Here is a 13,018-nt window from a genome sequence, read left to right as displayed (position 1 = left end):
ATTGTCCTGAAAGTAATCAGGGCATATTTCCAACAGGCCGTTCTTGTGAGAATTTTTTGAAGGGCTTAGTTCTCTAAAAGCACTCATGAGAAACCAAGAATTGTTCAGGGCCAAAATGAACACAACTGAGCAACCACGGGGGTGTCTGGAAGGGTATTGTGTGATTACTATTGTCTTGGTTTACACAAATGGCTTAGCAGTTCAAGACATCGCGTTCATTGATTAGCCAAATAAATCCGATAGTAATACACTATGAAATGTTCAAAGCCAAAAGCCACCTATCCCGATGTGGTACTTTTCTTACTGAATTCTCTCTCTAGTGTCTGCATTGTCATTTGCATGGTATTGAGTCAATTTCCATTCATGTGGAGGATTGTTGGAAATTTTAATAATATTATTATTATATTAAATTTATTAATTGAATGGAAATTAGAAGTGGAGCCTTTTGATAGAAATATGTGTTTACTCAAATGAAGAGTTGCAACTTTTGACTCTTCATGAATAGTCACATACTTTCCAAAGAGGTCTATCACATTTTATAAATAGGGAAGCCCCCTATAATCACAAGAAAACTTTTCATTGTTTACATAATCATACATAGAGTGCACTAAATATTAGAGAGTCTCATTGAGTCCATATGAGAGAGTTTTCAACACAATCGTAGTTCATGGAACCTTGTGATTTGGAGTGCTACTATTACAAGGACGTGGTCGTTGTATCTTGGGAGACATGCATCGATCAACCATGAGCACCGTAGTGGGGCGTAAACTTGTCTTAAGGACAAAGTGTCCAACACTTGCCTCGACCATATTTTCTAGGTTTTTTTAATCCATTATATCATATTTATTTAACATTGGCTACTCATATGCATGCATTATTGTGATATAAAATTGCATGAATTATTTCTTGATTTTCTAAGTGATTTATTATAGCTATTAGACCCAATTTTTCCAACATAGATAAGACTCCAACAAAAGTAATACCATCTGGCTTGGCTCCGGATCTCAGCATCTGTACAAACACCTGCAATGCATGGTGACCATATCCATGGTTTGAGAATGCCAATATCATTGCAGCCCATGATACCGCATCCTTATTATCCCCAAGATGCTCAAACACATGCCTAACAGAGGTAACATCTCCATTTCTGGCATACATATCAATAAGAACATTCGCAACTAATGTGTTACCATGACATATGACCAGTAGATGAGCTTGCATGAGCTCCATCATCCCCTCACTTGAGCTCAATACGCTAGTCATGATTGTTCCATTAGGCTTAAAGCAAAACTGAAGCATGAAAATTAGGTGCTTTAAGGCTTCCTCTTTGGCTCCGCTTTTGGCATAACCACCAATCATCACATTCCAAGTGACGATATTTCTTTCCCGCATCAAACAGAAAAGCTCACTAGCTTCTGCCACGAGTCCCTCGTCGACATATGTGATCATAGCATTCCAAGCAACTACATCTTTATTTGGCATGCGATCAAAGTACTCCCTTGCAAGTCTAGCCATTTTGTTTTGTGCTAGACCTGTAACCATAGTTGTCCAAGACATGGTGTTCCTAGGAGGCATTGAATTGGAGAGTTCAATGGCTTCGCTTACTCTGTTGGCATTAAGATAACCTGAGACCATGATGTTCCAAGAGTATAGGTTCGGTATGGCATATTATTGAAAAGATGGTTTGCTTCATCTAAATGATTTTGAAATAGCCATGAATCATTGCAAATCGAGCAACAAGACTAGGCGTGGGTATCATCTGAAAGAGGGTCTTTGCGTCGGGAAGATGGTGGTTGTTCAAGTAAACAGTGATCATGGAAGCATAAGGAAAGCGTCTGGTTGAGGCATATGGTCGAACAGATTCCTTGCTTGTTTGACTTGGCCACAGCGACCTAGAGCTAATATCTCACGGTTGCAGCTGCATACGTGATTGATTGATTTGGAGAGTGGCTGGCGACAGTGTTGAAGCAGTTTGAAAGTAATTGGTTTCACTTGAGATTGAGAAGAAGCATCGAAATGTCGGAGGGGACGGTTTGAACAAAGACATTATTGACGGCGAGAAACTTCAGAAAACGAAGAATGGCATGATGATGATTATTATTAACTGGCATTCTCTGTGTCTATCAGTTAGTCGTGGATCGGTTCATGAAAATGAAAATCAACAAAAACATGGTCGGCATTTCTTCGGGATGAGGATGAGATGGTTAATTTCACAAGTTCGCTAAACCCCTTTTTTTTTTCACAACTAGATTAAATTATTAAATGTTATAAGAGAGAACATCGTGGGAATCAAATCTACATTAGAATGCATAAACATTATTGTTTTTCGTCATTATTGCAATAAAGCATCATTTGCCCAAAATAGGCCCCTGCCTACCAACTACCAAGTGCCAAGTTATAGGGTTTGGGCTATGAAGATAATTGAGATTCAACCATAAAACTAATTCGTTGTGGGGGGAGTAGTCCAACCTCTTATAAGCTCTCGCAAGATTTCTCTTTTCATCAATGTGAGATTCTTTTACCTTCACATTCTCACACGCCCCTCACATGTGACGAATTTTCAAGCCAAACACGTGGAAAACACGAATTATGTGACGTTGAGTATGTGTGGCGGTTGAGCTTTACACGTGAGCCAACCTTTTCTAATACAATGAAGAAAGTTGAGGTTCTATCATAAAACCAATTGGCAATATGAGAAATAGTCTAACTTACTTATAAGCCCATGCAAGGTCTGTTTGGCTTCACACATATAACAACTTGTCGTGATACCATGAAGAAAATTAAGATTCCACCATAAAATCAATTGGTAACATGGGGAGTAGTCAAACCTCTTGTAAACCCATATAAAGTCTTTCCTCTCATCGACATGGATACATTCTCAACATCTTGACTTACATGCATTTTTCATTTTTGTGATTTTATTTTGAACAGGGACAGTCCAACAGTTCAATCCATGGTGTTATTTTGATTAAAAATGGTGCAGTCCACTCCACTCAAATGTATATTAGGACAAGGATTGTCTGCCCTCCACTTCCGGTGCCCTCCTCGTGTCCTCTTGTTTTGTGTGGTCACGGTTAAGTCACGTCAACGTTTTATATTATTTTTTTTTATAGATATAATAAGATAAAAATAAATAGTAATATAAAATGTTAACGTGGCTTAACCGTGACCACACAAACAGGACGGCACGAAGAGGGCACCAGAACTGGAGGGCAGACAATCCTTATCCAGTATATTAGCATTATGATAACAGTACAAAATCCAATATGCCTACAGTAGCCAATTTTCTTCTCACAAAAGAGTCAAAACCAATGGTAAAGATCGAATGGAATCAAATTGATACGGAAACTTGTTTGTTTCGTATGGGATGGAATGAAAAATTTGTTGGGTGTGGGGTGGTAGAGCCAGAGGTAGTAGCCATGAGGGACCAGGACGTTCACGGTCGATCCACCACAACAGACCATGTGATCAATCATGATCACTATTCTGTTATGTCTTATTACTTCGGAAGATTCTCTCCCCTCCTAATCTCTCTTTCCTTCTCTTCTCTTTTATTTGAACGATTACGGTTAAGCCATGTCAACATCATATATTGATTTTTTTATAAAGATAATAAGATAAAAAACAATGTGTGAGAGGAAGAAAGGGAAGAAGATGAGAATAGAAGAGAAGAAAATTCTACTCCTATTATTTCAACACAATATGTCACTCCACCACAATGAATCGATCGATCCAATCCATCCATCGATCCCTTCATCCATCTATCCATCCATTCATCAATCCCTCAATTATTAGTAAAAAGATAGCCATGAAACCAACCACTCACCTCTCACTAATTAACTTAACATGTTTTGTACACATTACTTATCACGTCATTCAAAAAATAATTCGAAAAAACAAATATTTTTTTTAAGGAAAATTAGAATCATATGCTTTATTTTAGACTTTTTTAGATAAAACATTTGTTACTTTTCAACTTTATATTAAAGTGTTTTCACTTTTGATTAAACTCTATATTGCAGATATATTCTTAATTTAAGTGTTTTTCAAATTCATTCTTATGTCAAAAATGCAATCAATAATATTAATTAATTTATTTCTATTTTTATGGAAACCCACCCTTCCTAAATTTAAGAATTCAATTATATATCTAAATTATTTGCAACTTTTTTTTTTGAGTATATCGATATTTTTATACTAAGGGAGGGGAAGTTCGGCAAAACCACATAATGGGCAGCCATTCACGAGATTCGAACCTAAGACCTCTCACTTTTAAGTGAAGATGAATATCACCAGACAGTAGTACTGAGTGGCAAAAATTGAAATCTTTTTTTTTTTTTTTTGACAAATGATTTTATCTACACTAATGGAGGAAGCCTCAAATGGGCTAACAATAATGTGGTTCAAATTTACCACTAGAATCAAACCTAAGACCTCTCAATTACAAGTGAAGATGAATACTACTTGACCTAAGTGGCTAAATTATTTGTAACTTTGTTTTATACAAAAATTGTTTGTAACTTTTTTCTTCATTACTGCAACTATTGTCGTTAATGATTATTTCTCATTCTTCATTTTTGTCTCAAGAAATTCAAGTATATCAATTGAAATGTATCATTGCTATTCGTATCAACACAATTTATTCTCAAATTGAAACGTACCTATGCTAAATTAAAATGTATTCATACCGGATTAAAATGTATGCTTACTAAATTGAAATATACACATGCCGAACTGAAATGTACCCATACCAAATTGAAACATACTGATAGGTTTTAGAGTTACACATAACTTGCCGTTAGCAGTTTACATACCAAAATTATGATAGTATAAACGTACTAGTAGCTTGTTACGTATCTAAATAAATAAATAAAATATTAAAATACTAATTTGTACACAAATTTAGATTATCTAACGTAATAGTAATGTAACAATAACGTACCAGCAATGTACCAAAATATTGGTACACTGTTTTTTAATTTATTTAGGCAAGAAAAAAAAAATATATATATATATATATCACATCCCAACCCGGGCTCCACATACCGGGCTCAATTTCTTCGTAGCACGATATTGTCCTCTTTGGGCCCCAACTGACACACCCCGATCCCCGATCCTAGAATCAAGGCGTGCTGGCCGTCATGCCTTGATTCTAGGATCAGGGTGTGTCACCGACCACGCCCTACGGTTTTGTTTCTAGGAACTCACGCGAGCAGAACTTCCCAATGGGTCACCTATCCTCGGAATGCTTTGGCCCATTTCTCGCTTAACTTCGGAGTTCCTACGAAACCCGGAAGCCAGTGAGCTCCCAAAATGCCTCATGCTATAGGAGGTGAGCATGTACATATAAGGCATATATGATCATCACCTCTGAGGGATTTGGGATCTAACAATCCACCCCCTTAGGGGGGCCCGACGTCCTTGTGGGCACACTTCCAGCCAGAGAGTGGCTCTGATACCAAATTGTTACATCCCAACCCGAGCTCCACCACATCCGCTCCACCGTAGCACGATATTGTCTGCTTTGGGCCCCGACCACGCCCTCACGGTTTCGTTTCTAGGAACTCACGCGAGCAGAACTTCCTAGCGGGTCACTCATCCTGGGAATGCTCTGGCCCCTTTCTCGCTTAACTTCGGAGTTCCTACAGAACCTGAAGCCAATGAGCTCCCAAAATGCCTCGTGTTATAGGAGGTGGGCATGTACATATATGTAGCATAGAAGATCCTCACCCCTGGGCAATGTGAGATCTAACTATATATATATATATACATATTAGGTATGTAACATCATTTGGAGTACATTGATACGTCTAAAATATCACCGTTAGGGGTACATTTGCACACATAATTCAACCTTGTTTTTTCCTATTATAGAAAAAAAAAATTCTTTTGAAATATATTGAATTGATGAGACACAAATTAATAATATCTTCTTTTACAAGATTTTAGGAATTTGTTATATATTGAATATAATTAGTAAATTAATTATAATAACAATTTGTGTAATTTAAAATAATTTTTAAATTAATTAAAATTGTATAAAAGTAGTTTGATCAAATCTCTAAAACCTTAGACCATCTCTAAAGGAGATGTCAAATATGCCAAATATGATTAAAAGACATTCACGTGTTCTCCAATGGATATGCTATATATGATGTGGCATGTGAATCATTTGACTCCTTGCTTTCTAGCTGCATTTTTTGACAGCAAAGAAAGAATGAGTCAAATATATTTAATTTAATTTTTTTAATGCATGGATCCCATTAACAACCAATAGAATACAAACTAAAACTATTTTTGATTATTTTTTAATAGTTAATGTGTTACACCCCACCCCTACTTATATGTAATTAGGTTTTTCCCCGAGAAATTATTGGATTTAATTATTTAAAACCCTTGGCTTTTCACCCAATCAGGATCTGAAAATGAGATTTGTTCCCATCCTCAAGCTGCCATGTGGCAGCACCCCAACACCCCTCACGTTTCTCTCTCTCTCCCCTACTTCGTGACCCCTATTTCCTCTCTCTCACTTCCAGCTCTCTTTCTCTGCTCTCTCCATTCTCTCCCTCTTTTGAAACCCTCTCATCTCTCTTCCTCTCTTGCACCGTGACCTCGCACACACAACTACACCACCTGCTCGAGGAGGATAGCATCACCATCCTCATCCCTCCCTCATCAGTCTTTTCTCTCTCCCATCACAACAAGGACGGCGAAACCCCAGAACTCTTCGGCGAGTTTTTTCGTATTTTTCTAGTTAGGTAAGCCTTGGGTTTTCCCTCTATTCGTTCTAGATTGATGTGTGGATGTGATTTATTGAGTTTTATCTCGTTTTTATCAAGGTTTTAGAACAAGATCGGCTGGGGGGAAAGCTTACCCATCTCCGGCAAGCCCATGGTTGTTGAGGAATTTTCTGAACACCATCGGCCGTTTCACGACAAACCAAAGGTATAAACTTACTCCTCTCACCTTGTGCTTCCTTTTGGTACTTAGATCGGAGCCTAAGGTTCATTTTTGTAGCCGACCGGAGCTGGGAAAGCTCCAACGTTCTTCTCCGATGCAACTAAGGCATTTCAGGCCGTTTCTCAAACCCATGGGCCTTAGGCTCGTTTTGCATCAGCCCAAAACCCTAACCCTTTCCCTTTTTAATTTTATTTAAATTCCTAAAACCTAAAAGGCCTTAGGGCCATGACACCCAAGCTCAAAACCCTTGGCTTTCAAGCCTTAGGGCCGGGAAGAACTCGGGCTTTAAGCCCATTAAGCCCATTTTCATTTTTTAATTTAAGTTAATTGTTTTTAAAAATCAAAAAGGCCCTTAGGCCGTTTCTGTTGGAGGCTCTAAGCCCAAACCCTAAAGCCCTAAAGTCGGTCCAACCTTAAGCCCAGATCCGTTTGACCCGGTCTGACCGTTGACTGTTGACCGTTGACTTTGACTTTCGGTTGACTTTTCTAGTTTTCGTCCGAGACCTCTCTTAGGCTAATTTCGACGTCTTGGACCCGTTTTTGAAGTTCATTTTCCCAAATTCCATCATTTGAGTAGAGTTCGACTAAATGTACTCCTTTATGTGAATAGGTGTAATTATTAGTGGCGATTCCATTATTCCTTTTTTATACAGCTTTGCACCATCGGTGTACGGTGAGTGGACCCCTTCTAAAAATGCATGTTTTAATAGTAGAAATGCATACTTGAAAAGCATGATTTGATGATTATGTTTTATGAAACGTTTTGTGAGATAATATGCTTACTGAGACTAGATTGAATTACTATTATTTTGCCTATAACCCTTGTTCTTATAGAATATCTGATGGATGATGATATGATATTTAGATCATGTTTAGAACACCTCTTTATAGTATAGATGATGGATGACTTTATACTATGAAGTTGATTTTCAATATATGTATGTTCAATGGTTTTGTACTTACCTAGTGGTCCTTATTCCACTACGGGACGTAGGATAGATTCTGGTCCATCTCGGGCGATGGTTTGGTGTTGGCATAGGGCATGGAGTGTGTTTCCTCTAGCTATTTAGGAAAGGGATGGGGAGCTGACATGGGGCTTGAAGTGTATTTTCCTCTGACTGTCTGCTCATAGACGGGAAGCCGGCATGGGGCCTGGGGGTTATCAGACATTCACTAGTGATTATTTTATATACAAGTTATGATTTGAGATATTGCACAACATGCTAAGTTTCGGAAAACCTATGTTTATCATTATATATGTGTTTTCATAAAACTTGGGGGTTAGTACATTGATAACTGTTTTACTATTTATATATATATACACACCAACTTGGTACGCTCATGTTTGTTTTGTGCCTTTTTCAAGACCTTATAACAAGGAATATGATATGAGCTACGAGAAATTTCCCTACTAGTGATTCAGTGTTATATCTTCTCTGCTTCGACACCTATTGTAATATCATTTCTCTATCTTAAATTTCCGCTTGTATTCTGTATTAAACGTATGTTCTGAACATGTTATGCGTTATCCTTATTTTAATAGTTAGCAGTTGAACTTTATTTTTGTGTTATTAGTTCCTATTGCATGTTTTAGCATATTTCTCAGCATTTGCTTAAATTAAATGGCTTTCGTCGCCCTTTGGGTGTTGGCCAACACGTGACTATCCTAATGTCCCGATGACATCAAGATCGGGGTGTGTCATAATGCAACTTTAGTGACACGCTCCGACTCAGAATGTCTACTAGGACTCTGAATCAAGCTGTGCTGGCCGACACCTGGAAGGTGACGAAGCCATAAAGTGTGCTGATGTGGAAAAATGAATAAATTTAAACCTAAAGGTGCCTAAATACAAGAGTGCACCGGTGAGTGAGAATGAACACACTTCACACATGACGTTAGAGCATAAGCAAGTACAAAAAAATGAATTAAGAATCCTATCCTCGAAATAATCTCCAATACTAAGAATCGTCACGAATCTTCGACGATAAGAAAGCTCAGGTAATAAAACCTGGAAGGTGAAAACAAGACAAAGGTGAGTGGCCCTGTAAATAAAATTTTAATAGAAACCATATAAAACATTATAACCCCTCGCTACAACACCTGTATAATTTTCAGAAAAATCATAAATATACCATAACACAACATCTTATCAGCAATATCAAATAATTATGTGATTAATAACTCATACTAGTACGCAAGTCGGAGTCACCTATGGTGACCTGTACAAATTACCCATATCTCATCACATATAATAGTTCATCACATATTTCATCACCACATATGCTAGCTTATCACATATCTCATCACATATGCTAGTTCATAACATATTCATCACATATGCTAGTTTATCACATATTCATCACATATGCTAGTTTATCACATATTCATCACATATGCTAGCTTATCACATATCTCATCACATATGTTAGTTTATCACATATTCATCACATATGCTAGCTTATCACATATTCATCACATATGCTAACTCATAAATCGGAGTCACCTCTAGTGACTTGTACGACTTATCCATAGCTCAATAAGTATACCTGCACACGAGTCGGAACCACCTAAAGTGGTCTATATGACAAGACTGGTGTAAATAAATACGCTCAAGTGCTACGATCACGTGAAGACTGTGCGAATAATTGCGGGTCACCTATGAGTCGGAACCACCTATAGTGGTCTATACGACAAGACTATGCACCTACCTTGGATCCAAGGTGAGCGTAGGTGCGGGAGGTAAACATCACGTGAAGGACTGTGCTCTGGCCACGGACGGGAGCACTAACACCGGGGTGCAGGTTTATGAGCTCTCAATGCATCTCAACATAACATGTATGATTCATGAGCAACCCGTATGACAGTGCCGGGGTTGCTTAAGACATAATATAGTCATGCCATAACCCCATCATGTCAACTAATACCATAAACTCACCTAAACTTACCTGGGTGTCCTGAGTTCACCTTCGCGCTTCCAAGCATTTACAATGATTATGTGCAAGTAATATACATATGAATATGCCATGATGCAATCAGAATTCAACCATAACATAGTATTCCTATATATATATATATGGCATAAAATGCATAATCCGTAACGCCTTACTCCCGAACTACTTATTTTAGGAAATAATTATCGATGATAAGCCCAACCAGATACTAGTTTAATTAACTATCATTACTTACGTTTCCTTACTTCAATTTCCTGATTCTTCACACATTGATTTATGACCAATATTTAACCACCAAATCATAAGGTTAAATCTTATATTTTCCACCACTGTCCCTCACATTACTCAATTCCCTAAACAAGGCTATTGTCTCAATTATTTGGTCTCATTTATTGTATGGCTGCATCTAACGTCTCGTTAAACTGCCTACATACCCAAATAGGGATCAAGCCATTCGTAGTTCACAATAATTACTTCAAAGCATTCACAGTAATCGTAAGCCATAATCAATTTATAAACGCTTATGGAATTATCAATCATATATATATATATATATATATATATATATATAAAATATATATACGATGGAAAGGAAAAGACCCACTCACATGAGGTCCGCGCTACGACTCCCTGGCACGCATATCGAGACATTGCGAACCATTGTCGCCTATGACCAATTATCAAATCACATCTCAGAGTTCTGATCGATAAAAATACATAATTCACATAAAAACACACCCCTAAGATTTGATCCGGAAGATCCGCATTACGGATTTCCGATCTGTTACTTCTAAAGATCCACATCATGCTTCTAGAACAACATCGTAAAATTTCATTATGATCTAACGGTTGGATCTCTTCCAATTGCCAAAAACCAAGTGGCGGTCAACATTTTATTTTATGAACTTACAAATCCAATTCGGGAAGATCCGTGCTCGGATTACCGATTCGTAAGTTTCTATGTTCCTTAAATATTATGTACTATAATGTATTAAAGTTTGGTGACGATCCAACGGTCGGATCGTCGATTCATATCTTTACTGAGTAACGTATCTTAATGAATTTAGGTCCAAACGATCAACCTACGATATACAATCACCAAAAATGAACTCAAAACATCTAATTTAGCCTAAGAATAACATCGATGGTCCCCTGGCCACGCGCCGCCGCAGGTGGCGGTCGGCCGCCCTGACTCACTGGAAAATCTAACTATTTCAAAAAATTATCAAAATTTACAGGAATGAAGATCTCAATGAGTAGATTAAACTTTATACCTGTGGCCAAGTCCAATTTGGCCTGGAAGAGCCCCAATTTTGCTAAAACCCGTTGGAAACCCTAGAAATGGGTGTTCTTGATTCGTTCCCAATTCGACTCCGACGCTCCAACCAATGATTAGGCATTGTTCTAGGCCTCAAGGGAAGCCTAATGGTACTGGAGATCGACTGTAATTCATTAAAAAATTACGGATTTCCACCATAGAAGCTTTTAGGTATCCCGTCGCAAAACGCTATAGTTTGGTCTAATTTTTGTCCAATCTTGAATGACTGATGAAGGAGAAGGAGTATGAGGGTGATTACATGTGGTATTTGGGTGAAATTCGCCTAAAAATTGGCTAGAAAACACCGGAATCCAACCTTGTCAAACGGACTGGGTGTGCAGGTCGACTGGATCCGGTGTGATCACACCTCTCTCCCTTCTCTCCCTTCTCTTCCTTCTCTTGTTTCTGATTGGATCTCCTCCTTCCTCTCTCTTCTCCCCATTCGGCCACACTCTCATTTTCTCTCCTATTCCCTATTCTTCTTCCCCCATTTTCATTCTTTTCTGTTTTTCCCTCATTTCCCCCCCCCCCACACACACCAATAGCCTAATTCAAGTAATAATAATAATAATAATAAAAGAAAAATAGTGTAAAATAACTAAAATAGTATTTCATTCCAAATACTTTCGGGTTTGTAACTCAATAAAACTTTAACAGTAACTCCAAAATCATTTCTACCTGTGCCTACGCATCCGTACGATCAAGCTCTATCCAAATACGTCAAGAAACATGACAAAATATACGAGAATCACATATGTCCTCGAAAAAAATCACGCTTTGCCCGTAGGGCGTTTCCGTAATTTCACGCATTAAAATTTTAAAACCATAATTTTTAGGGACAGGGTGTCACATCTAGGCTCAATAAAATAATAAAATAAATATTTGACACATCCATTGGAAAAGAAGAAGATTTAGCACTTGTATTTAATTTACCACATCAACCATCAAATAAAATTTTGACATACTATATTTGACATATCATTTGAAGATGCTCTTAGATGTTTGGTCTAAATAATTCAACCCAAGCATCTAGATGAAAAAGCCCCTAATTTTTATTTATTTTAATGGATGACAATAAATAAAGTCCTATTAAAGGAATATGCAATAAGCTTCTTAGACCATTTCCAATCCTTGGGTATGAAAGAATATAAAACATATGAAATAAATTTTTTTTAGTTATTTTAGCTGTGGGATTCAAATTTGAACCGTTAGATCTTTTTTTATTGAATTTAATCATATTACATCTTAACTGTTGGATTCAATGAATTTACAAATATAAAACTAAAAAAAATACACATATATACTTATGGAAAATTCTGACCTAAATTTCGTCAAAAGAAAAGAGTTTTTGGTCTAAGGGTTAGAACAAGTTAGGGTAATTGTAGGGTCAAAACTCATATTTGGCCCAGTCCTGGCCAGTGGGCTTCAGACACCACTAAATTCGGCCTAAATCCTGGCCTGAATATGACTTTTTTTTTTTAGTTTTAACACATTAACAAATAAAATTGGGGAAGAGGAGAAATAGAAGAGGAATTTTGAGACTTACTCCAAGAGTTGGAGTTGGTATTAGAATCTAAAATTTAAGTCTTACTTCAAGAGTTAGAGCAGGTCCTATAATAAGAATAAAATTCATATGAATATTTGTTCATAAAAAAAAAAATCATCATACGAATATCAGCAATGGGATAAGCAAACAAGTTTCCCTGCTCGATCTACTTGATTGATTCTCTCTCTCTCTCTCTCTATATATATATATGCACTATGCAGCAGCACAACCACACAGAAAAA

General features: G+C 37.3%; 1 protein-coding gene across 1 annotated transcript; it reads right to left on the bottom strand.

Annotated features, from left to right (window-relative positions):
- Positions 1-554: 554 nt before the first annotated feature.
- Positions 555-1,668, bottom strand: LOC126622984 (pentatricopeptide repeat-containing protein At4g02750-like; the record flags this gene model as incomplete). The annotated part of the gene is made up of 1 exon (XM_050291640.1): positions 555-1,668. A coding segment is annotated over one exon (807 nt), but the record flags the coding sequence as incomplete, so codon positions are not given.
- Positions 1,669-13,018: the final 11,350 nt, after the last annotated feature.

This window comes from Malus sylvestris, chromosome 5 (assembly GCF_916048215.2).
Source record: "Malus sylvestris chromosome 5, drMalSylv7.2, whole genome shotgun sequence".
Taxonomy (NCBI): Eukaryota; Viridiplantae; Streptophyta; class Magnoliopsida; order Rosales; family Rosaceae; genus Malus; species Malus sylvestris.
Note: the sequence above shows the minus strand (reverse complement) of the source record. Positions and strands in the feature narration are given on the sequence as shown.